The 26,622-nt window shown below is 52.5% G+C and overlaps 1 protein-coding gene across 1 annotated transcript in view; it reads left to right on the top strand.

Moving 5' to 3' along the window:
• The first annotated feature begins 4,665 nt into the window (after positions 1–4,665).
• The window catches only part of GAS6 (growth arrest specific 6), a 41,261-nt gene continuing 19,304 nt past the window's right edge, over positions 4,666–26,622 (top strand). The window contains exons 1-4 of the mRNA XM_031655700.1: positions 4,666–4,933; positions 5,025–5,191; positions 21,348–21,372; positions 22,825–22,887. Of these exons, the coding sequence (XP_031511560.1) occupies positions 4,843–4,933; positions 5,025–5,191; positions 21,348–21,372; positions 22,825–22,887 (346 nt within the window). The 5' untranslated portion in view covers positions 4,666–4,842. The remainder of the gene's footprint in view (positions 4,934–5,024; positions 5,192–21,347; positions 21,373–22,824; positions 22,888–26,622) is intronic.

Genomic DNA, 26,622 nt, shown 5'->3' with positions numbered 1-26,622 from the left:
AATGCAATCTCAATTAAAATCTTAGCAGGCATTTTGTAGAGAATGACCAGCTGATTCTAATATTCATTTGTAGATGCAAAGAGAACAGAACAACCAAACAACTGCAAACTTTGAGAAAGAAGAACGTTTGAATCTTTACACTACCTGAGTATTTACATTACCTGACTTCAATTCTTGTTATGAATCTACTGTAGTCAAGACAGTGTGGTATTAACTTTAAAAAGAGACAAATAAATAAATGGGACAGAACAGAGAGTCTATAAATAGATTCACACACATATTATCAATTGGTTATTGGCAAAGATGCAAAGGCAAGTCAGTGGGGAAAGAATAGTCTTTTTAATAAATAGTGCTGGGATGATTGCATTTCGCTAGGCACATACATACAGATACACACTTTGATTCATACCTCAGCATTTATAAAAGCTCATTCAAGATGGATCACCATCCTAAATGTAAAACTGAAATCTACAGAACTTCGGTAATAAAATCTTTGTGACCTTGAGTTAGGCAAATGTGACACCAAAAGCAGAATCCATTAAAGAAAATAAACTGCACTTCAAAATTAAGAATTCTGATCTTTGAAAGACACTTTAATTTCTCTTTATCTTGGAGACAGGTGTCACTCTATTGCACAGGCCAGCCTTAAACTCCTAGGCTCAAGAAATCCTCCTGCCTCAGCCTCTCAAGTAGCTGAAGCTACAGGCACCCACTACTATGCCCGGCTAAAGACACATTTAATAGAATGAAAAGACAAGCCACAGACTGGAAAAAAATATTTGCAAACCACACATCTGATAATGGACTTGCTTCTAAAATAGCTATAGAACTCTTAAAACTCAACAAACAGCTCAACAATTGGAAAACCAAACATGCCAAGTGTATGAGTCAATTTCATGCTGCTGATAAAGGCACACCTGAGACTGGGCAGTTTACAAAGGAAAGAGGTTTAATTGGGACGTACAGTTCCATGTGGCTGGGGAAGCCTCACAATCACGGCAGAAGGTAAGGAGGAGCAAGTCACATCTTAAATGGATGGCAGAAAGCAAAGACAGAGAGCTTGTGCAGGGGAAATCCTCTTTTTAAAACCATCAAATCTTGTAAGACTTATTCACTATCATGACAACAGCATGGGAAAGACTTACCCCCATGATTCAATTACCTCCCACCAGGTCCCTCCCATAACACGTGGGAATTCAAGATGAGATTTGGGTGGGGACACAGTTCAAACCATATCACCAAGCAAAGGAAAAGTAATAAAGTAAAACTGAAACAGACATTTCACCAGAGAAGATACCTGGATGGCAATAAGCACAATAAAATTTGTTCGACATCACTAGTTATTTGAAAAATGCAAATTTAAACTACAATGAGATACCATTATATACATATTAGAGTGAATAAAAATTTTTTTTTTTTTTTTTTTTTTGAGACGGAGTCTCGCTCTGCCGCCCAGGCTGGAGTGCAGTGGCCGGATCTCAGCTCACTGCAAGCTCCGCCTCCCGGGTTCCCGCCATTCTCCTGCCTCAGCCTCCCGAGTAGCTGGGACTACAGGCGCCCGCCACCTCGCCCGGCTAGTTTTTTTTTGTATTTTAGTAGAGACGGGGTTTCACCGTGTCAGCCAGGATGGTCTCGATCTCCTGACCTCGTGATCCGCCCGTCTCGGCCTCCCAAAGTGCTGGGATTACAGGCTTGAGCCACCGCGCCCGGCCAATAAAAATTTTTAAAGTGACCACAGAAAGCATGGGTGGGGATGTGGAGCAACTGGGACCCTCATGCATTGATGGTGAAAATGTAAAACGGTATAACCACTTTGAAAAACAGTTTAAAAAGTTAAATAGATACCTACTGTGTGATCCAGACACTCTGTTCCTAGATATTTCCCCAAGAGAAATGGAAGCACGTGCGTACACAATGTCCACACAGTGGACACACACACGAATGCCTACGGCAGCTTTATTTGTAATAGTAAAAATTTAGAAGCAAGTAAAATGTCCCTCAATGGGTGAATGATAAACAAATAGTGTTATATCCATACAGTGGAATACTACTGAGCAATAAAAAGAATGCACCTGCAACAAGATAGATGATTCCGAAAATAAATATGTTAAGTGAAAAAAAAAGACAAAAAAGTGTGTATATAGTATAATTCTTTTTATATAAAAGTCTAGAAAGTGCAAACAAATCTATCGTGATAGAAAGCTGGTCAGCGGTTTTGCACAGGGACTGGGATGTGGGGTAGGGTGGGGACGTTTAGGAGGGAGGAATTACCAAAGGGCGTGAGAACACTTTTTTGGGTGATGGATACGTTCCCTAACTTGATTGTGATGATGGCTTCACAGGTGTACACAGCTTTCCACCTCATGGCCACAGACTGGTTAATCAGTCATACAAAACATCCATTGCCTTGGGTCCAACCTCCTCCTGCCCCCTGTGGAGATGAACTGTCTACTTCACCGATGCTATTTCAGGTTGTATAATATAGTGCCTGACAACTCTCTCCGTTTTTGGAACACATCCAAATTGTTTCTTACTCATTTTCCATTTCTGCCTTAGAACGAATTTCCTGCCCTGGTAACTAGGTGAAGGATTTTGGAGTTATCTGGAGTAATGGAGATATCCTTCATTGCACCCCACATGTGCTTTCTGTATTCCCCAGTTATAGAAACCAAAATGAGCAGTTGTATGTGAATGCATTTTATCAAACCAAGTCTCTACATGATAGGAGGCAGTGTCATTACTAAGGTAGTAACTCAGTAGAAAGAGAGAATCGAGAATATGAGGAATGAGAGTAGGGTCCAGACTAAAAGGAGGCCAGGAGTCCTGAACTGCCCCATCCAACTGAGGTCATTCTGATACCTACTGACCTGAAGCAGCCGGCCCACACCGAGGGGCAGAGTGTCCCAGATGAACAGGCAGAGGCTAGAGATGCTCATTCCCAAAGGAATCAAATAATTCTGAGAATTGCAAGAACTCCATAAACTCTCTTCCCCAAAACTACAAAAATGTGCAGAAAATAATTACGAACAATTTTTAGGAGCTTACACCCTTTGAAGTGTATCCATGGGCTGCTGGAACCCTTGGGAAATAATGGCTAGAAGTGCCTCAGACACTGCCTGGCACCCAGCCGGTGCTCAATGAATTATCTGTCTGATGAAGTGATTAGGAGCCTTGTAAATACTGATTCAAGCATGTATCACCCCATCCAATTTTTGAAACCAGCGCTTCTCAAGAACAAGCAGGAAAATTAAATATTGTTTTGAAGTAGCCCTGGTGGTTTCGGGGCAGAAGCCCAGGGGCACTCCTTACTCCACCTGTTCCAGTAACTAGACATGGGAGTGCCTGGCCGCTCTGGTTCAGACACAGGTGCAGATAGATGATTTCTCTATCCCATTTTAATTCTCTTTGAAGATCATTCCCACGGACATTCATTTGCCATTTGCCTAAATTAACATATTCATGCTCGGCCGGGCGCGGTGGCTCACGCCTGTAATCCCAGCACTTTGGGAGGCTGAGGCGGGAGGATCATGAGGTCAGGAGATTGAGACCATCCTGGCTAACACGGTAAAACCCCGTCTCTACTAAAAATACAAAAAATTAGCCAGGCGTGGTGGCGGGCGCCTGTGGTCCCAGCTACTCAGGAGGTTGAGGCAGGAGAACGGCGTGAACCCGGGAGGTGGAGCTTGCAGTGAGCCGAGATAGCGCCACTGCACTCCAGCCTGGGCGACAGAGCAAGACTGCGTCTCAAAACAAAACAAAACAAAACAAAAAACTAAAAACATATTCATGCTCATAACCCCACTTTCAAACCAGTGACCTCAAAGATTTCTACCAGCAATCCCATTCCATTCTTCCAAGTACAGAAAGCAAAGAGAAACTGTGACCTGGGAATCTCAGCGTTGAGCCTGCTGAGCAGAATGGCCATCCATTTGGGGTGGGGTGCTGACTCATTGCCCCTTTTCATTGCATTTTGGGGTGTGGGGATTTCCAGAGCAAGATTCTCCAGAGAGGAGTATCCAAGCTCCCTCCTCCCCGCAGCAGGGGGATGCTGGGCTAACTGCCTGCTTCGGGTCCCCCGTGAGTGGTCTGCTGTGTTTTGATTCTGTTCGTTTGTGTGTGTTTTGCCTATGACTTTGCGAAATATTCCAAGACAAGAGCCAGAAAGTCTTGGTCTCTGAAGACAAGCACAATGTTGCTTTCAGCTTAAATATCTACTGGGAAACCTCAAGATTTTGAATGTCATCATTACGAAAAACAGAGATTACAAAAGGAAACCGTCGCATTTCACTCGCTGGCCCCCAGTGGGATTGGATCTGACCTCAGTGCATCTTTAAAATCTTTGGTAGGTTTTAAGTCTTGACAAAATGTGCTTAAGCATGAAGATTCCAAAAAGGATGCAGTAGATTCGGGGGGAATGGGGGTTGGAAAGAGGCTTAAATCTTCACATGACACCTGGAATATGGTCAAAATGTACCTGCTCAAGTTGAACCAGGTATTGCCTCCTCCTTTTACCCCATCGCTAGTGAAGACAAGCACTACCTGGGGAGACGCTCCTTTTCCGAGACACTAGAGTCCCGCCGCGTCCCGGATGCTTCGCTTTCCCCGCGCCCGGATCCTCCCGGGAACCCGCGCCCCGCCCGCGCCTGGTCCCGCCCCCGCCGCCTCCCCGCGCGCAGCCGCCCGAACCCGCCCAGACCGAGCGCCCGAGGTGCCGCAGCCGCTGCCGCCGCCGCGATGTGACCTTCAGGGCCGCCAGGACGGGATGACCGGAGCCTCCGCCCCGCGGCGCCCGCGGCTCGCCTCGGCCTCCCGGGCGCTCTGACCGCGCGTCCCCGGCCCGCCATGGCCCCTTCGCCCTCGCCCGGGCCCGCCGCCCCGCGCGCCGCGCCGCTGCGGCTGCTGCTGCTGCTGCTGGCCTCGGAGTGCGCGCTCGGTGAGTCCCGCGGGCCCGAGACCCCGTCCCCGGGCGGCGGGAGGAGGCTCCGGGCGCGGCTTGACGCGTCCTCCTCTCTCCCTCCGGGCAGCCGCGTTGTTGCCGGCGCGCGAGGCCACGCAGTTCCTGCGGCCCAGGCAGCGCCGCGCCTTCCAGGTCTTCGAGGAGGCCAAGCAGGGCCACCTGGAGAGGGAGTGTGTGGAGGAGCTGTGCAGCCGCGAGGAGGCGCGGGAGGTGTTCGAGAACGACCCCGAGACGGTGAGCGGCCGGCGGGCGGGATGCGGGGGAACCCCGGGCCCCCGCGCGCCTCCCACCCCTCCCGAGGGGCAGCGCTGCCGTCGCCCCCCAGCTCCGCCCGGCGAGGCCTGGCCTCAGGGTCCCAGGAGCCCCGGCCCGCCCCGCGTCCCCCGCGCCCATCCCCCGGCGACCCCAGAATCCCCGCGCAGGCCGGTGGGACGCCGCGGGGCTGTCCGGGAAACGCTCGCTTGTCAGACGCCTCCCCGCGGGGAAGCCGGGAGTCCCTTTCCAAAGTGCGAAAGAAACACAATGGTTAAAACCCGGACCGCTTCCCCGCGGCCCTCCCTCTGCTGGGTTGGAGGTGAGGGACCCCCGGGCCGCGTCTCGCCCTCCTGAGAGGGGTGGAGAGCGGTCCCCTCCCGAAAGAGGAATTGAAAGGGCCGAGGGCGGGAACTGCTTGCGGCAGCAGGTCCAAAAATATGATTCCAGGAATCGAGCGGGGCCGCTTGCGGGAGGGGAGGGCGGCTCCGTAGCCCCTTTCTGCCAGGTGCTCTCCCAAAGGCAGCGGGTGCGTTCAGGAGCCCGGCGGTGCTGGCCCCGGCACCTCGGTTAGGAATGTCCTTGGAGGAGGCGGGGAACCTGGGGCCGCCCCCGCAGGAGCCGCCGTGTGAGGACGGCCCGGCCACTCTATCCTGCGGGCTCGGGGAGCGGGTGACTTTAGAAAGTCCGAGAAGGTGTGGATTCCCATTGACGTCCCTCCCGCCCTGAAGTCTGGGTGATTTCACAGTCAGTTCTACTGGAATGTTCCTTTTAAGGAATTCTCCTGGGGTGGAATGAATGTCACCTGAGATGAAAGAGTGGTTCTGGATGACCCATGGAGGCCTGTTTCCGCTTACATTTCTAGTGGTTGACTTGAGCCCTCTTAGATCTATCTGCTTTTCTGAAAGCTGTGAGGCTGTCAGATGGCCACTGTGCACCTGTGGGCATAGCTCATCCCTGCAGAGATGAGGCACCTGGGGCTGTTCTCAGGCGGCTACTCAGCACTCACAGCTCCACAGGCCCGTGCCCTCATTCAGTGCAGCCTAGCTGGTCGCTCTCCCAGGCCTCTCTGTTTTCCGGTTTCTTTAATGATGAATCCTGGCCTGTGCCGCTGGCCGAAGCAGCGTGGGCCTGTGTGCCCTGGTCGCTCGGATTCGCCGCCCAGCCGTGGGCTTGGTCGTGTGGCTGGTGCAGTGCCCTCCAACAGCGTCCTCACCCTGAACATTCTGCGTGCACAGGGACTGCGGCATGGGGCGTGCTGGTGATGGGAGTTGAGGGCAGCAGGATTCACTCGCAACCCACGGTGCCCGCTCTGCGCAGCACTGCAGGGCCCCGCTGCAGCCCCTCCTGGCTGTCCTCCTGGACACGCAGGGCCCATGTCAATCAGACTGAAGGAGGCCTGGAGGTACTGTGTTGTTCTTCCCAAGTCAGTCCCCTACCTGGTTTTCCAATTTTAATTTAATAACTTCATTTACAAAGGTGTGAAATGAAGACAAGAAAATGAAAACAGCACTCAGGATCCCAACACTTTAATACAACTGCGGTTGGGTCAGATGGCTTCTGTGCTGGCATGTCCGTCCCCCTCACCCTTCTGCATGTGGCTGAGTGGCTTTGATGCTGGGGAGGCCTCCTTCCCGTCCTTTCACAGCCTGGCCCCAGCAGCCTCTGCCGGCTTCCTTTCAGCGTCATCTCGTTTCCAGAGTTCTGCCCTCCTTCCCAGCCCCCATGCCAAATGATAACAACCCGCTTTCCCTCTGGTTTTTGGAGCTGGCCATTAGCTTGCTGTCTGTTTCTGTTTGGGGTTCCTGCAGGCAGGCGGATGCTGGGGAGAGCCTGGTTGGGGCAGGGGCAGGGTCCAGAGGCTGGCTGAGTCCCAGCCAGCTCCAGCACACCAGGCCCACCCCTCCTGGGACCCTAGTCTCCACTGCATCCTCTGCCACACCCTTGGGAGACCCCAGGCCCGAGGGAACCGTCCAAGCACAACTTCCTGCGAATGCATGAAAATCATCCATGAACTTCTCCCTGTCAAAGGCCAGGGGCTCCTTGTCTTTGAAATGTCGCTTGCTTTACATTTTGTGCGGTGAGGCTGATTGAGGACAAGGGCTGTGGCCTGAGCTCATGCGTTGACCAGGATCTGGCCGTGGTGACTGTCAGAGCATCCTCGGGCCCCTGGCCTCCCCAGGCCCGAGTCTTGATGTGTGGTCCTCCACGAGTGGTTGTGGGGAAGGTGGTCCCAGCCCCCTGCCATTTTAGGATGTGGGAAGTGCCTGGCCGCCGTTAGTTAACATGCACCTACCCAGCCCTGCCTGTTTTCCCTGGGCAGCCTCCTACGAGGGAGGGAAGGGACAGCTGGAGCCAGCTCCCCAGTGTGCTCACCTTCATGTCCACCCGCTAAACTGCTAACCTGCCTGAAGCGTGTCTCACTGCCCCTCGCTGGGGCTTCTTCCTGGTTGCGCCTTCTTCCCGGGAGCGCCTGCTCTGCAACCCTTCCAGCAGGCAGATACTAAGCACAGCACCCCTCCCAGGCTCCAAGCTCACTTGTGTGCTAACCCCTGTGCCCACCTGCCCACCTGCTAATCTGCCTGCAGCGTGTCCCACTGCCTCAAGCTGGGGCTGCTTCCTGGTTGCGTACTTCTTCCCGGAAGCGCCTGCTCTACAGACCCCCACCTTTCAGCAGCTGGATCCTTAGCCCAGCACCCCTCCCATGCTCTGGCCCTCACCACACACCTGTGGTTTAAAGCCCTGTTCTGCTGGAAGGGACACTCCTCCCACCTCCCCAGCCCTCTCTGCTGGAGCCGTGCCCCTCCCTCGACATTCCTCCAGGCTGGGCCGCCCCCACGGGCCTCCACCGCCCAGACCTTCTCCTTATCTTGTTTTCCTTTTTATATTGTTATTCTCCCTCCCTGGCCTTGCCTCTCCCTGCTGGGTTCCTTGCCTGAGTTTCTAATTCAGAGAGGACTGGGTAACTCCCCACTGTGTCTCTGCTAAAGCTTCCCAGGCCCAGTGCCTTTTTACTAAATCCTTGAAGGCCATCAGGTTCCAGGGCCTGCTAAGATCTCTGTAATCACCCCTCGATTCCAGAAAGGATCCAAGACTAGAGACTTATCCCAGCCCAGCCCTAACGCCCAGGTCCTCCGGTGCCTGCTTGGGAGCCTGTTTGTGCACTTTGATCCCCGGCTTGTGTGCAGGAACATCATCCAGGCTGTGGTTCCTGATCCCATCACCTGGCTTTATTTGAGATACAAAGCACGATATTCACCGAGGGCTGGTGGCCTTCCCTGAGGGTCGGCCTGGGTTAGCCGACCTGCACCTGCACCTGCACGACATGTGGCCAGGCCTGTGCTCCGAGGCCAGGTTTCCCTTCCCCCTTCTCTTTCTTTGTCTCCCTCTGTGTTTCTCTCTCTTCTCCCCACTGCTGGTGGTGAGGAATTCTCTGCAAGGGATGTCGGTGTATCCGTTTTGAAACTTGCTGGCTCATCCTCAATTGCATGTGCCCTCCAAGCACCTTTTCCCTGACCTTGTGGATTCTTTGGGCACAGCTAGGGAAGGAGTACCCTGTATGGAAATGAAAACCCCTCTGAGTCCCCACCTGGGGATAGCCACTTGGCTGGGACACAGGCCCAGATGTTGGGATGGCCTAACGGGAGGTTCCAGTTGGAGGGGAGGGCTGTACAATGTGGGGGCGCCTGGTGGGGAAGATGATGGCCAGGCTGAGATCTCCCCTGCCCTGCTTTGACAGAGGCTGCAGCACACTCCCACACACATCCCACAGATACATGTGCACATGCACACATGGATACCTGCACAGATAGGTACTGACTCATGGATATAGGTGTGAACGGACACACACACCCCTACCCAGACACATGTACACAGGTACGTATGTTCCCATAGACAGATATATATGCATGTACACATAGGCACATACATACTAATAGACATACGCATACATGCACACATTCACATAGACATATGCACACACAGTCACACACACTGATAGGCACACACATACTACCAGACGTGCACATACATGCACACATTCACACAGACATACGTACAGTCACATACAGACATGCACACACACACAGGCACACACATACTAACAGACATGTACACATGCATGCACACATTCACATATACATATACACAGTCACAGTCACAGACATGCACACACACGGGCACACATGCATACTAACATGCACGCACGTACACACAGTCACACACACACACACAGGCACACATGGATGCCCAGCCACATGCATGCAGACACACACAGACACATGTGCACCCTCTCACACACTTTTCTCTTTCCACAACTTCGGGGTCAGAAGACCACTGACAGCTACATCAGGATCCCTAAAGACTGAGACAAGGTTCCGGGGCTCTGTGGCCCCAGCTTTCTCGGACCCCCGGCGTCTCTTCACTCCCAGAGCCCCCTGCCCGAGGGGCCGGAGCCCTGTGGCCAAGGGCTTTCCTCCTGGGCCCATCCTGAGGCCTGCAGGCTGGCAGGGGGACCAGGGCCTGGTCTCCTCTGAGGGCTGTCTTCCATGCTGGCTCTGCAGCCCTTTCCTGTGCCTGCACCTGTGCAGGTGCTTGTTTCTACCCGGTGTCTGCAGGCACTTGGTGCCAGGCTCCCCCAGGGCTTTCTCAGAGGCAGCCGAGTGCCAGGCCCTGCACACGACACCCTCACCCGAGCCGGAGAGCTTCACATCTGTGGAAAACTCTAATTAAAGACGTTTTGAGAAACGCTGAACGTCTCCCTTTGTTATTTAGGAACAAAACACCCTTTTAGAAAGCAAGTGCTTATGGCTTCGTTCTTGAGACTCTGAGTAAAGGGGCATTAAGCTTGCTAGCTGGGGCATGCCGAGCGCTTCCCAGGTTATGGTTTTACCCCAGAGCCATTGACAGGCATCCAGGTTTCCTCATGCTTCATTTTCCCTGTTTTCTAAGGTTAAAATTGAGAGCTGTGTCTCCAGTGCAAAGCTCATTGTTGAAGGGTTTTGTATTTGATGTTGGAAATGCTCTGGACTCTTCCATGGTTTTTATATTCCAGTGATTTCATTGCAATCCTGGTGTGTAAATTTTCACCCTGACCAAGTGAAAGCTTCATTTTAAAAGTTTTAAAATAAATTTTAAAGGGGAACTGGAAGTAGAGTAAATTAAGAACAGTATCCGTTTTGCATTTCACTCTGACAGAGGCACAGTCTGCTCTGACTGACTGGTGTTGATTAAAAGTATAATATTCAAAAGAAATAGGAAAGTATATTGAGCCTCGTTAATGTCCTACTAATTTTCTTGGGCTCTGTTTTCAAATTATAGGTAAAATTCTTTTCCTTCCAGTGTTAGTGCCTATGATAAGAAAATACATTTTCTCCACATCTGTCCACAAACCTGCTAGACCCAGTTGTGTGACGACCTCGCCTGGGAACTTGGGGCTCCATGGAGAACACACAGCCTGACCCAGCCAGCACTCAGAGAGCCTGGGCCGGTCACTGCAGTGGCCGGATTCTCAGCATACAAAGGCCCAACGTTTGGCCAGGCTGGGACCGGCTCCCATCCAGGTCCGACTGTCCGCAGTATAGTAAAGCCACTCTCTGAGTCAACATTGATTCTGTTCAGAATTGCTAAGTTGACTATCCCTGCAGAAGCAGAGAGGGCTGCAGTTTGGCATTCCTGCCCACTCCAAATGAGGGCAGCCCGGACACGGGAGCTCTCAGGGAGGCGCAGTGGGCTTTGGGTGTGGCTGGACCGTCCCCACCACACCTGGAAGATACTGTTCACTTCCTTTTTACACTTGTGGGAAATGCATGACAATGTTTACAGGCAGGCCGGCTTTCCGTTTATTTCAACCCGGGTAACTGAATAGCAGCAGATGATGAAACTGTCCTGTGAAGAGCACGGTCACTCCCATTCTCAGATCCGTTGCTCAGCTCGTCCGTCGCTCAGCTCGTCTGTTAGTCTGAAAGATGAATTGTACACGGGTCTTCCCGAGAGCGCTGTTCTCAGGGTCTCCATGTGTGAAGTTGTTACGTCCTCACAACAACATGTAGCAGCTGTCACTGAGCCATTTTACAGATGTGGAAACTGAGGCCCTGAGAGGCTGAGAAGCCTGTGGAGGGCTACAGCATGTCCTGGGCGTTTGAGCCCCACACTCTGTCATTAACTCCTGCGCTCACCAGGACTGGGGAAGAGCAGGATGTGGCAGCACCCCTGACCCAGCTGTGTGCTCGTCTGTGTGCAGGCGACTGTGAGTGTACTGGCACCCACGTGTGGGCTCAGTGGTGCTGGTGTGGGTGCGTAAAGCACAGCGGCTGCGGGGAGCTGGGTGAGTGTCAGTGGCTCGGAGTGTGAGTCTCATGAACACGGCCTGCCGGTGCGCCATGCTGGGCTACAGAGCCCGTGGCTCCACCGTAAATGGTGGTTTTGTGTTTGAACTTGAGTGTTGCTGCTCAATGAGGCCAGAGGAAGGCACCCACCTGCAGGCCTGGCGGGTCCCTCACAACGTGGAAGGTAACCCGTCCATTAGAGACGTGTGTCCTGGCCACTGGAGGAGTCCAAGTAACCTTTAAGTCTAACCCATCCTCAGAGCACCCCAGGTGGCTTTGGGGCCTGGGCCCGGTCATCTGGCCAAAACCAGCTCAACTTGGATAAAGCTGGAGGAGAAGCCTGTCCCTCAGGCAGCTGCTGGGGCGTCTATGATTTGTGCTTGTGTGCGCACTTGGCGACTGTTAGTGGTGGTCGCAGTCAGGGCATCTGGTTGCCTTTACTGTCCTTACACCAGCTGGGCAGAGCTCAGGGCAGGAGCCCAGTGGGAGAGGCTGGGGCGTGACTCCCGGTGCAGAAGCGGCAGTGGCCCGCCGGCGTCCAGGGCACAGCTGTCCCTGCCAGGACCCTGCGGGTTGGATCTCTGGGCTGAGTCAGGCTTGATGGTGCAGCCGCCCTTTCGAGGGAACTGAGCTGTCCAGCGTCCCATGGAGCAGCTGCCCTTGGATCTGGAGAGGCCATGAATAAACCTCCCCTTTGTAAGCCGGGAACAAACACGAACTTTGCAGTCGTATTTGTCCTGGGATCATAGAACGTGGTGGCTGGCAAGACCCAGGCGTCCTCCCCTCGTGTGCTTCCGAGAACAGAGGCTGGTAGTTTATTGAAGGACTGGTCCCAGTTCGTTTTTTGTGGGGAAGACTCAGAGGGAAGCCCAGGCCCCAGACTCCAAGGTTAGCACATTTTCTTGGAGCGATCGACACCTCTTAAGGCGAACTTGGGTCCAAGACACGTGTGTGCGACCTGAAGCGTGGATACCGCGTGCAGGAGACGCCCTCACCGGAGGTGGGGACGAAGCCCACACGGTTCTAACTGCAGAATCACTGGCCCTGCACTCACGACTGTTTTATTTTGCTGTTTTATATGATCAGAAAGTACACCATCTTGTTTTTCCCGAAGCATTTGCAGTGAGACATCCGACTTCCTCCCCGCGGCAGCTGTTGTGGGCACGAGGCTGCTCCCAGGACAGCGATGCCACTGGGGTCGGAGTGGGCACAGAGGAGCTCTCTTCCTTCCTCTTCCCCGCCCTCTGCTCCCCCGCAGACTGGCCTCTCTTTAGTCAGCGCTTCCCCAGGCTCCCTTCTCCCCACCACGTGCAGACAGTGGCTGTCCCGGGCCGCTCTCCTTGTAGTGTGTCTTGTGGCCAGCATCCCTCCAATCCGACAGCTGTGTGGCTTCCTGACTGGCTTCTCTCGGGGCCCCCAAGGATGCTGCCAAATGGCCAGAGACAGTCACTGCTCTGCACTTAAGAGCAGGCAGCCCTTGGTGGGGCTTGCTCTGAAAGACCGCAGGCCTTCCTCGCTGAGACCCGCGCTGGCCCAGGGCCTGTGGGGGCTGCGGCTCTGTTCCTTCACTGCGTTCACGCTCACATGCTGAATGTTGTGCACCATGGGGCACCCTGCTGGGGGCTGTCGGGAGTGTGCTGTGTGTCTGGGGCAGAGACGGGCAGAGTGAGTCTCAGCATTACTGCCATGCAGCTGCTGGAAGCCACTGGAGCTCCTCTGTCTCGTCTGCCACGAAGCCTGTGAGATACGCTGATGTGTGTCTTGGGGCTTCTGTGAGAAGAGCTTAGTTACCCACTGGTTCAGGCACCACGTCCGCGCTGTGGGGCAAGGAGGGGTGCTCACAGCTGTGCAGTCAGCTACAAAGGCTGTTCCCCGCATCCACAGCTGACCTGGCAGTCACACCCAGGATGAGCTTCCAGGAAGAGGGCTCCCAGCAAGGGAGGGTGCACCTGGGTGTGAGCTTCGAGGAGGGCAGAGGCGCCTGTCACTGCTGACCGTGGGTGGGGATGGGCATGCCGGCTGTACTGACTGTGCTTTCCTGGGGCTCGTCTCCCTCCAGGTCAGCCTGGGGTCCTCTGGGCCGGGGGCCGTGGGCCATGGGCGCTGCCTGCTGTGGGCAGTGGGGTCAGCACTTCCACTCTGCTCGGGGCAACAGGCTGCCGGGTGTGAAGACTTAGGAAACGAATTCGGAAGGAAGGCAAGGATTTTACACTTCCCAAGCTAGAAGAACATGAATAGAGCCGGGCTGCCAGGCCAAGGGTCTGTAAGACGGCGGCTCTTCAGAGGCTCTGCAAATGCTGAGAAAGGAAGGCTCCCCAAGGGCAGTTCCTGTGGGTGTTACTCTGCGTTTTCTCATAGAAGTCGAGTTCTTGGAAGACAACATTATGGTCAAAGGGTTAGTGAATTCTTGTGGCCGTTTCCCATGGAAAATATCAGAGAAAGTTATGGTGTTGATAAACAGTCCCTGCGCTCAGCAGTCTCAGCCCACTTGTCAAGTAAGATAAAGGTTTTTGGAAACAAAATTTATGGATGTTATTTGCTAAAGAGAGTAATGCATTCTTAGCACACTCTGAAAAATAACCACTATTTGCTGTGTGAATGCAGATGACGCTCACACGAAAAGATTTATGCAGGACTGACCCTGGGTGTTTGCAGAGGGTTGTCCACGTTCACTGACCTCTGATCCTCACTGCGGCTCTGTGGGGACCGTGGCCCAAGGATGAGTGAGCATCAGGTTGGGCTGTGCCCTTAGTCCCCTGGCCGCCCCTCCCCACCAGGCAGAGACCTTGCTGGGCCCCAAGGAGTTAAAGTGTATTCAGAGATGAAGGCATTTAGGAAGTGTTCTGGAACCTTCCAAACTGATTTTACCAGCGTGAGGTGCTTCCAGTTCATTGCACTTTGCGTCCAAAAGTGTTTCCTGTCTTCTTTTTTTTTAATTTTTTTTTTTTTTTGAGATGGAGTCTCGCTCTGTCGCCCAGGCTGGAATGCAGTGGCCAGATCTCAGCTCACTGCAAGCTCCAGCCTCCCCGGAGTTTATGCCATCCTCCTGCCCCTCCCAGCCTCCCAAAGTAGCTGGGACTACAGGCGCCGCCACCTCGCCGGCTAGTTTTTGTATTTTTTGAGTGAGCGGGGTTTCACTGTGTTAGCCAGGATAGTCTCGATCTCCTGACCTGCGTGGTCATTACGCCTCGGCCTCCCAAAGTGCTGGGATTACAGGCTTGAGCCACAGCCCGACCGTTTCCTGTGTCTTCTTAACGCATTTCGTTGGGTGCCATCACCGTGTGTAGGTTTGGCCATTTTTAAAAAGTGAATGGGCCCTCCCAGGGGTCTGGTTTGATCGAGAGACCCTGGACACCCTGCCAAGCTGTGGTGGGTAGGCAGGGCCCCAAGCTACAGGCCAGGAAGAACCCCAAGCGCCTTGGAGGGTCTGTTCGCGATGCTGGGTCCTGCCTGATTCCTGTGGCGGTGTGGGGAGGTCACCCCCACCTTGTTGAACCACAGCTGTGTGGGTGAGGAAGCCTGTCCCAGGTCAAAGGTCATTTGGGGTTGGGACTTGAGAACCACAGTGCCCTGCTGGTAGGGTTGCATGAAGCCAGGCTACAGCCTGGTCCCGAGCCCACCATCCTGGGGACCCGTGTGCAGCTCTCTGCCATGCTTGACCTTTGCCCTGTGGGTGGCCTTTGGCCGGGGAGCCTGGGTCTGGTGGTGCGGCAGGGCGAGGCTGATGGTGGACTTGGGTCTTTGTGACACTGCACCAATTCCCATGGGTTCTGCCAGCACCCACTGCTCTCCTGAGCAGATCAAAAGGCAACAGAGGCTGACATGGGGTCTGGAGGCGGCATCCACTCATCAGGCGCTTTCCATAGTTTTGCAACAAATTTGGGGCCTTGTGTTTAGACCCCAGCCAGACCAGAAACTCCTGTCCTGGGGCTCAGCTCCCTCAAGCTGCTTCAGGGTGTTTCTCCATGCCTACGAAACCGAGGCAACGAAGCCAGATCAGAGGAGGTGTCAGAGGAGCACCGGCTCCGCTCATTTACACGGGATGTTCTGCAGGCGGGGCTCCCCAGCCTCGGCCCCCAGAACCCCTAGCACAGAGGGACATCAGTCTCTTGGCTTCCGTGGGCACATTGGAAGAAGAAAGAATTGTCTTGGGCCACACACATAAAAGTAACACTAACAGCTGATGAGCTAAAAGAAGGTCTGTGCCTAAATCTCTTGTTTTAAGAAAGTTTATGAATTTATGTTGGGCGCATTCAAGGCCATCCTGGGCCCTTCATGGTGCTCAAACCCGCCGAGGAGCCTTGGGCCGAGCACCTCTGCCTACTTCACTCAGGGACAGGGCCCTGTGCTAACCAGGAGGCTGCTGCCCTCTGAGTTGTCCTTGCCAGGAACAGCAAAGTGCACAAACCTCCGAGAGACCTAGTGGTAGATCCTCCATGCAGTGGGCACCACATTTGCCACCTGGAAGTGCTTGGGTCTGGCAGATGTCCGGAGTAATAACAAGGATGTAAATTTTTAAAAATCACATTAGGTTCCTTCTTTCCAAAGTGCCTTCCCTATTATTCATCCTTTCGTTCCATTTGTCCATTCCATTTTTCTTCCACCCCATCTATGATTCCATTCCATTGTTCTTTCTAGGGCCACCACCTACTCCCCTCATTCATTCATTCCACCACCATTCATTCATTCCACCACCATCCACTCCATTCCATTCCATTCCACCATCCACTCATTCATTCCATTCCACCATCCACTCATTCCATTCATTCCACTCATTCATTCCATTCCATTCATTCCATTCCACTCATTCCATTCCATTCCACCATCCACTCCATTCCATTCATTCATTCCATTCCATTCCACCACCTCCATTCATTCCACCACTCATTCCACCCACCTTCATTCCACCCATCTTTCCGGCTCATTCCACCCATCCACTGGCTCATTCACCCATCCACCCACTCATTTGTTCACCCATCCACCATCCACCCGTTCCATCCACCCATTCCATTCCACCCATTCCACCATTCCACCACCACCACCACCACCACCACCACCACCACCACCATCCACTCCATTCCATTCCATTCCAGCCACTCCTTCCTCCTTCCATTCCATCTTCCATTCCATCCTTCCATTCATTCCATCCACCATTCCACTCCACCATCCACCATTCCATTTCCACCATTCCATCCACCCTCCATTCCACCACCATTCCATTCATTCCATCCACCATTCCACCATCCACCACTCATTCCATTCATTCCATTCCATCCACCCTTTCCATTCCATTCCACCCATCCACCCATTCCATTCCATTCCACCATCCACCATCCACCACCATTCCATTCCACCATTCCATTCCATTCCATTCCATCCATTCCATTCCATTTCCACCATTCATTCCACCATCCTGTTCCATTCCATTCCACTCCACCACCATTCATTCCATCCATTCCATCCACCCATTCCATTCCTCACCATCCACCATTCCATTCCACCACCATTCCACCACCATTCCATTCCACCATTCATTCCATCCACCACTCATTCCATTCATTCCACCCATCCACCCTCATTCCTTCATTCCATCCACCATTCCACCATCCACTCATTCACCCATCCACCCACTCATTCATTCATTCACCCATCCACCCTCCATTCCATTCCACCATTCGTTCATTCCATCCACCCTTTCCATTCCATTCCATTCCACTCCATCCATTCCACCCATCCATTCCATTCCACCATCCACCACTCATTCCATTCCATCCATTCCACCCATCCATTCCACCATCCACCCTTCATTCCACCATCCTTCATTCCTTCCACCACCATTCCATTCCATCCACCACCACCACTCCATTCCATTCCACCACCATTCCATTCCACCACCATTCCATTCCACCATCCACCCATTCCATCCATTCCATCCACCATCCACCCATTCATTCCATTCCACTCCATTCCACTCCACCATCCACCCATTCCATTCCACCATCCATTCCATTCCATTCCACCCATCCACCCACTCATTCCTCCACCATCCATTCCATCCACCCTTCCATTCCATTCCACCATTCATTTATCCATTCCATTCCATTCCACCACCCATTCCATTCCATCCACCACCCATTCCATTCCATCCACCATTCATTCATTCCATCCACCATTCCATTCCACTCCATCCACCATTCCATTCCATCTATCCACCCATTCCACCATTCCTCCATCCAGTCCATTCCCCATTCCACCATCCATTCCATTCCATTCCATCCATTCCATTCCATTCCATCCACCCATTCCATTCCATTCCATCCACCCATTCCATTCCACTCCATCTATCCACTCCCTTCCTTCCATTCCATCCATCCTCCATCCATCCAGTCACCCATCCACCCACCCGTTCATTCCCATTTATCCGTCCATTTCCATCCATCCATCCATCCACCACCATTCCATTCCATTCCATTCCATCCATCCATTCCTTCCATTCCATTCATCCATCCTCCATCCATCCAGTCCACCCATTCCATTCCATCTATCCATCCACCATTCCATCCATTCCATTCCTTTCATTCATTCCATTCATCCACTCATCCACCATTCCATTCCATTCATTCATCCATCCATCCACCATCCATTCCATCCACTCATTCCTTCCATTCCTCCATCCACATTCCATTCCATCCATCCATTCCATTCATTTCATTCCATCCATCCATCCATCCACTCACCCATCTATCTACTCATTTATTCATTCACCCACTCAGTGATCTATCATCTCATTCATTTATCCATCCATCTCCATTCATTTCAGCCATCCACTCATTCACTCTTTCTTCCACGCACTCATCCATCCACTCATTCATTTGTTCATTCATCAATCTCTATCCACTCATTCATCCATTCATTCATTCCCATCCACTCATTCATCCACTGACTCATTCATTCATTCATTCATCCACTCACTCATCCATCCATGCATCTGTCTGCTCACTCATCCATCCTACTCACTAATCTATCCACCCATTCCCTCATCCATCCATTCACTCATCCATCCATTCATTCATCCATCTGTGCATTTGTCCATACATGCATCTATCCATCTATCCTTCCATCTGTTCACTCATTCATCCATTCACTCATCCATCCATCCATCTACTCATTCATGCATCCCTCTGCCCATCCACTCATTTATTCACCCATCCATTCTTTCATGCACTCGTCCACTGTTCATCTGTCATCCATCCACGTGTTTGGTGATGGCTCCTGAGGCCTCTGGGGGACAGTCAGTACCAGGCTCGATGCCTGGCAGGTAGATGTTGTCTTTTTCCTCTTGAAGCTTCAGCTGACAGTGCAGTGGTTTGCTCGCTTATTTTTATCTGTAGCTATTCGAATAAAACAGAATCAGATCCCTAGGGAGAGGATTTCCAGGGGCCAAATGGCGCCATTTCCAGCCTGGGAATCCCAGCTTCTTCCCACTGTTGCCCTCACCTAACCCCAGCACAACAACCCATTACCACAGGTCTCGCTCTTCCTAGGTCGAGAAGAAAGAGAGTCAGTGTCTATGTAAGGAGCTCCTGGTTCTAAATCTCAGCCTCCTGAGTGGTGGCCTCTGCTCCATGGGGACTCCTGGGGGTGCTGCCCTGGAGAGTCGGCGAATGCAGAGCTTCAGGCCAAGGTTTATGCACCTGAACAACTTGTAGTGCAGACAGGGGCAGGAGGGTTTTGAGAACAAAGTGCTCTGTGTTTGGTTCTGCAGGTCAGGGAGCTTATCTGGGTGCCTTTACTCAAAGCCATTTCTGGGTCTTACTTCTTTGGCCAGAATGTTCTAAGGACGACGTGAAGTGTCTCTTTCTCTTGGGAGTGTGTAGCGTTTTTAGGTTTATTTGTTGAAGCTTTACTCTTGCTCAGGATTTAACGGTCTTTCCCCTAGATCACAGGTGGAATTGACACATGCTTTCTGCCTCCATTACCGCCTCAAATAATCAAGCATGCAAATTAGGATACACTGCCCAGAGTTGTAACCCTGTGGTTTCAGAAACCCCATTCCCATAGGTATGGCTGACTGAAAGGAGATTGGCATAATTTTTCCATGAATAATGCCTTTTTGCAACAATAAAACTTGGTATTAATACAGATTACACATTAAGTAGTATGACTAGTCTTGATTTTGAAATATAGGACACGCTGTAAAGCTGTGGTAATGCAAGCATTTGTGTATAGTTAGGCCATTTGCTCACTAGTTCTTAGTTGTTTTCAATCCCTGGCTTCCTAAACCTGAAAGGACACCTTTTACATCCCTCCTAAGTCTTTTGTTTCAGAGCCAGAGCCTCCCACTTTGAGACAAAGCCCCATCACTTCCCTTCTCCTTCCAAGCCGGGGAAGCTGTTGCTGCCCCGTGCTGCCCCAGACCTCCACCAGGGCTCACTCGTGTTGCTGGTCACCCCTTTTCTGGAGTTTGCCATGACTAAAATTGGAAGTGAGAGAAATGAGGGCAGGCATATGAGGGTGTGTGTTCCAGGTCTGCAGCCCTCCTGACCTCCAGGGCGGCCGCCCTCCAACAGACACATGAGCTGAACACCAGCTCACCCTGACCCTTCCTTTCTCTTAAGGGAGTAAGGTTTTAAGAGCATCCCATCTCTCCTGGAACACAACTTTGTGAAAACACATCCAAGCAGGCCTCAGGAAGGTGTTGGCAGGGCTGGGATGGGGCCCTCCAGGCTCTTCCCACAAAAGGTGTGGCGAGGCCAGCAAGTGTGGGAAAGAGGTGGGAAGGAGGCAGAAAAGCCGTACGGAGCCAGCACATGAAGCCAGAGGCGCGTTGCACATGGCGCTGGGTACTGCCTCTGCCCGCCACTCTGCAAAATGCTACCAGTGCCTGCTAATCCTGAACCTTGCGCCCCCAGGCGAATCCCACACCATCCTGAAGCCAGGTTTCCTCGTTCCTGATAATGGGATTAAAAAGACCTTCCTGGGTGTTGTTTGTGAGGGTTTCATAAAATAGTGTGAAAATGCTGACTCATATGCAGCATGGAGAGGCCGCTGGGACTATTCTGCCATGACTGTGGTCTCTTGGTTTAGAGCATTCAGGGCCAAACTGCTGGCATGGTTGACCCTAAGCTGGAGATTGGAGGCTGCTTTAACCAGGCTGTGGCCCTAGAATCTGGGCCATGGCAGAAGGATCCTGAAGAAGTTTCCAGTGGGCCTCTGCTGGCCAAGTGACGGGCAGGTGGTTCCCGGACTCGGCAGCTCACTTGTGTCGAATGTGGACCTCGTCGGCGTGCTTTCATGGATGAGAAGACCCTTCGTTACAGCCTCCATGCCTCATCCAATACCAGTTTTGTTTCACCAATACAATGAGTGCAAATCAATGCCCATGTGCCAAACGAAAGGTCTTTGGGGTTTTGAGAGACCTTTGTGTCAACAGGGAACTGAGGTCTTTGGGTTCTAGAGACCCTGATGTCAACAGGGAACTAAGATTGGAGTTTTACTTGGAGGCGTTCTCGTTCTCCTGGACAGGCCTCTCTGCTGGACACATGGGGTGGTGCTTCCTACGCAGCTGGAAATGGCCCTGCCTTTGCTTGTTGGTCTCACAGCAGTCGTGCTAATGGCTTCGTAAGCGCCCGTCTGCAGGAGCCAAGTCGGCAGCACGGCAGCTTCCCGGGTCACTTCCCCTCGGTTCCCTGGGTGGGGTGACCTCCGGCCACCGTGGAGCAGCCTCTGATTAACCGGCGGATGCTTATGTTGCTTAGAGACCCTCGTAGCGTGCCAGTCAACGCTTGCCTTTTCTCTTTCTTTTTCCACAGGACTATTTTTACCCGAGATACTTAGGTAAGTCTCAATCACTTCTCTACCCTGGTTGTCGTAGAGGCATAGTTGGGGGGTACGTGTTTCATGCTGGAGGCATCTCCTCACCACGCAACTCTTGGAAGGAAGATTCTTAATCACACAGTGCACGTGGAACTGTCCAGAACATGCAGGTCAGAAACACAAGATTCTCTGTTTATTTTATATCACAGCTTTATTCCGTGTTAGTGAACCTCAGGCGAATGCCGTTATCTGCAAACCCCTTCTCTGAGTTGACGCCAGGCTCAGCTCCATGTCAGGACATGTAATGGACTTTGTCTTCCAGTTTTCTTATCTCAGCACTAAACACTTCTGAAGTCACTGAGGACCCCAAAGGGGTCCATGTTCATGTGGGCTGTACGGACTGATATTTACCGTATTCTTAATTAAAACCAAGAACACTGAATAGTGTTTCTGTTTAATTTGAAGAACAGGAATGCACAGACGTTATCTCAGCCATCAGAGCACCTGGTGCATGCGGGGCGGCCTCCGGAGACCCCCAGTGTACACTTGAGAAGGGAGGACAGCAAGAAAGGGAAGCCCAGAGACCCCGGGTCAGCCTGTTTGACTGACACCGTCTCAGAGCTCCTTGAGTGCATTTCACGTAGAAGGAGAGAAATGTATTCCAGGGTCTTCCTTTTTAATGTTGCAAAGTGCATTTTAGTAAATGTCCTCGTAAAGGGTCCTTCCCCGGGTCCATATCTGGAACACACACAGTGGGTCTGGAACTGGCCCGGAAAGTCCAGGCGCCAGCCTGGGTGTGCTGGGACTGAGTTCTGAAGCAGGGGATGGCCAGCTGTCCACGGCACCCCCGCAGGAGGCCTTCCGCTGTGTGTCCATGCCTTTCTGCACCTACATAAGCAACAGTAACCCACCGAAGGGCCAGGTCGAGAGGCCCCGCACCATTCCGCACAGTCTTCGTCTCGGGCCATCCCTGGATGTGCATATGCCAGGCCTCACCTCCCCCTGGCCGCCCTATCGGGATGTCCACTGTCAAGCCGTGTCCAGCCAGCCAGAGAGCACACAGGGGCTTTCTCCAAAGCAGAGTGGCTTTCCAGTTAAGGACAGCATTTCCCAACAGGGGTCAACTTGAAAATGAAGTTTAGCTTTCTGAGTACTGTCAGGAAACTTAGTGAACACTCCCGGTGATTCTCCTGTACGGCGGGAGGAACCCCCTCGAAACTGCGGGCGGTGCTTTAAGCACTTGACAGGTGTGGGTGTCCAGCTCCTCTGAGTTGCTAGAGGCGGTTTCCTGTTTGTCGGGGTTGGAGCTAAAATGTTTTGTATGAACACAAGCTAAGCGGCATTGTTTCTGGAGGATGATAGCACCCCAGGTAAGGAGAGTAACTGCCTCTCCAGAGCTTCTCAGAAGCAGAGGCTCTGCAGTCCGTCCGGTGTTGTAAGGATGACTGACATCCATTCCCTTTCTTCCTGCAGGCTGCATCGACAAGTATGGGTCTCCGTATGCCAAAAACCCAGGCTTTGCCACCTGCGTGCAGAGTAAGTCAGCCTCCTTTCCTGGGAGCACTGTGGCTTTGGATGACTTTAGGCTTGGCTGTGGTTTGTGGAGGGCCCTGAATAGTTCTGGTTTTTTTTTTTTTTTTTTTTTTTTAGGTTTGATTATCAGATTCCTTTCTCTTTTTTTTCTTGTTTTATTTTTTTATTTTTTAAAAATTTTTCATTATACTTTAAGTTCTAGGGTACATGTGCACAACGTGCAGGTTTGTTACATATGTATACATGTGCCATGTTGGTGTGCTGCACCCATTAACTCGTCATTTACATTAGGTATATCTCCTAATGCAGTCCCTCCCCCCTCCCCCCACTCCACGACACGCCCCGGTGTGTGATGTTCCCCTTCCTGTGTCCAAGTTCTGTTTTTCAAGGAGCTGTGGTCTCTTCCTGAGGCCTGCTCCCTTTTCACCAAACTTTCTTTTTTAAACAAGTAAATTTTGACGTTTTTAGCAATAGGCAATAAATGCACATGGAACAAAATGTAAACACTTCACAGGGTGTGATGTGGAAGCCCGTGTCCGCCTCTGAGTCAGACACCACTGTAGTTACAGTTCCAAGAATCTTGTGCTTAGACATGTAAACATGCGTGAGCGGCCTTCCACTCTTCACGTGCATGGCAGCTTAGCACACGCGGTCTGTCCCGTGCCTCTGCGACTCTGTCTGCGCAGGAGACCCTCTCATCGCATCTGTCTCCCCTTCACGCTGGCGTTTCCAGCCGGTGCCATCACGCGGGCTTAGCCCATGCGTGTTGGCTGACGTCCAGTTTATTTCCAATTTCCATCGTTATAAACAAAACTGGCGAGACATCCTCGTGCACCTGTCGCCTCCCACACGTCTGAGTGCGTCTGCGGGATGCGTTCCCAAGGATGGAATTGCAGAGGCAGTCCTCCTGTTTCCTTTGGATACAGATACTGCCAAATTATCCCAGAGCCGGCCTCAGCCGCCGCCCCTGCAGGGGAGAATGAACGGCTTTTTTAAACTTTTGATCTCTTCCAATGTAACAGGTGAGAAATGACATCAGTCATTTCAGGTTTTTGTTTTGTTTTGTTTTTTAACTAATGAGTAAAGCTGTACTTCCTAGGTTTAAAAGCTGTATTTCTTTTCCTGTAAACTGTTGTTTATATTTTTTGCCCATTTTTCTCAATGTGTAGGCGTTTGCAAATTAGCCATTGGTAGTAAAGTTATCAAGCATTTTTTCAGCTTGCCACAAGTCTTTTTTATTATTTTAAAATTATCATAGAATAAGATTGATTATTTTGGGTGTCCTGTATGAATTTTAACATACCTGCGGCACAACCCACACAGCTCCCCTCGCACTGGGTCTGTGGTCCCCTGGCATCACCTGTGTCTGGTTTTAGATGAAAGGCCACCTTGGTGCGTCCCTATGGGCACTGAGAACGGAGGCGTGGCAGTACAGAGTCGTCCTGGGAGAGGCAGGAGTCTCTTCCCAGGCGTGGCTTTGGAACCGGATCCCAGTCGGCAGAAGGAGTCAGAGGTGGCTCAGTCCCACTCCCCAAGCCCCATGAGCTGTCCGTGGGCGTCTCGAGGCCTCCCAGACTTGGATCACAGACCCCAGCCCAGGAGCCACAGACAGAGGAAATGCTCAGTGTAAACATGGGATTGGGAGGGTGGCCCTGCCGTGTGGCCCAGCCCGCCCTGACCTGCAGCCACACACAGTAGCCCGGTGCCACGTAGGGCCCAAAGTCTGCATATGAGGCAGAGGCTGCTGTGCGCTCGGAGGAGACAAGCAGATCCTGCCACACATGGTTTATCTTAGTGATTGCTAAACCAGTCTCTTCTTTTAAATTCTATTTTCACACTTGTTATATTCTCTTAGTTCCTGGGCTTTAGGCTTCTCCCCAAGATGACAAAACAATTATCTGCTGTTAGGTGTTTTCATCTGTGATCCGCCTGTAATTTCTTTTGGCGTGATAGATGAGGTGGGGATGTAGACTGCAGGCACAGTTCCTGCCCCAGCACCACACGTTTGAAGTCTGTCTCGTCCCCGGTGCCTCGCCGGCCTCCATCCTCACGTCCCCGGTGCCTCGCCTGCCTCCATCCTCACGTCCCCGGTGCCTCGCCTGCCTCCGTCCTCACGTCCCCGGTGCCTCGCCTGCCTCCGTCCTCGCGTCCCCGGTGCCTCGCCTGCCTCCGTCCTCACGTGCTGGGTATTTGGGAGATTTCTGTCGGGTTTTCCATAGGCCATGGCCACAGCTTTAGACTTGGCCTCATGCACGCGGGTGGGTCTCCTATGCCCTCCTCAGTCTTTTTTCTGGTTATCTTGCTTATTTTTTAATACAACTAGACTTTTAAAAATAGTCTTAAAAACCTAAAAAAGCCCTTTTGATATTTTTAACTGGGCTTGCAATTCATATATTGGAGACTGTCTGAACAGCGTTGTGCTTTCCTCACCCCGGCACCGTCCTGTCCGTCCCTTGGAGCACTTTTTTTCCCGTGCGACCCGCGCTTCCTTTGCCAAGTTCACTTCTGGCTATTTGTAGCAAAGAAGGCCGTCCTTTCCACGGCGTCGCCTCGCTTGCTTGCGGGATGAAGATGGCTGATTGCTACATGTTCATTTCTGTTCCCGCCGCCCAGTAGAGTTACCTTGTTTTGGTTTATTATTTCCTTTGTGGCATCAGCATCCCCAAGTGCGGCCAGCTGGGGAGAGGAGGGCAGGGTCAAGATCCTTGAGTTTGTTCCCTGTGTGATAGGAAGAGAATCTCTTGCTGTGGCTGCTGCCAGAGGCAACACATGCAGTTTATAACAGGTCCACCTGCCCCAGGCCAGAAGCTCCGGCCACTCTCCCTGAGCCGGCCCTCAGAGGCTGCCCTGCCTGTGGCCTGGGGCTCTCAGCTTCTCCTCCAGAGCACACGGCTGGGGCCTCTGATGTTTGAGTGCCTCAAAAGACACCTGGCGGTGAGGAAGGTGCTTTGGGGGCCACAGCAGGCAGCCTCACACTCCCCTGGGAAGGCGCCTCTGGAGGACACGGCTGGGGCAGCCTCGCACCCTGTTCCTGTTCATCAGTCCCTCGTGAAAATTCTCCGACTTGGTGCTCACGGTGCTGTCCTGGCTTCAGTTCACTGGTTATCGGTTATTGTGAAATTAAAGCCATAGCCCCACAGAGTCCCAATTCAGCCCCAGACAAGCCGGCCCCCAGCGGGCCTTGCATGGGAGCCTGTGGCCCTCGGGCTGTCCCAGGACCCAGGCAGCACGGTGGACGGAGGGAGGAGGCCTGGGAAGAGTGTAGGCTGCATTCCCGGGTGCCCCTGAAGAGCCTCTGCTTCCATTTCTTTCCTTTCCCATGGACACATCCGGCCTCTCCACGGCTGAACACTCCCATCCTGCCCTAGCGGCCGTTTGGTGCTTGGATTTCTCGGCTCCTTTGGCCCATGGGTTTCCCCAGGAAGGTCAGGTCCCCACAGGCTGTGGCCCAGGCAGCGGTCACTGAGCCCCGGCTACCAGGATCCCCACCGCCTCCACAGGGAGCGTCCCCTCGCCCTTCCCTCACATGAATAGAGCCCTGGTCCTTGCCTGTCACCACCCAGGGAAAGGCCCTAGCTGCCGGCACTGGCTTCAAATTCCAGCCACAGCCATGGCTGCTCCCTCCTGTCCTTCAATGCAGTCATGGGCCGAGCTGAGATAAACTTCACCTCCTGAACTCTCTGCAGGCGCCAGTGCCCAGGGCATGACCAGCCAGACCACCGACTCCCTAGGCCCAGC

Source organism: Papio anubis, chromosome 15 (genome assembly GCF_008728515.1).
Source record: "Papio anubis isolate 15944 chromosome 15, Panubis1.0, whole genome shotgun sequence".
Classification (NCBI taxonomy): domain Eukaryota; kingdom Metazoa; phylum Chordata; class Mammalia; order Primates; family Cercopithecidae; genus Papio; species Papio anubis.
This window is presented reverse-complemented; position numbering and strand designations above follow the sequence as displayed.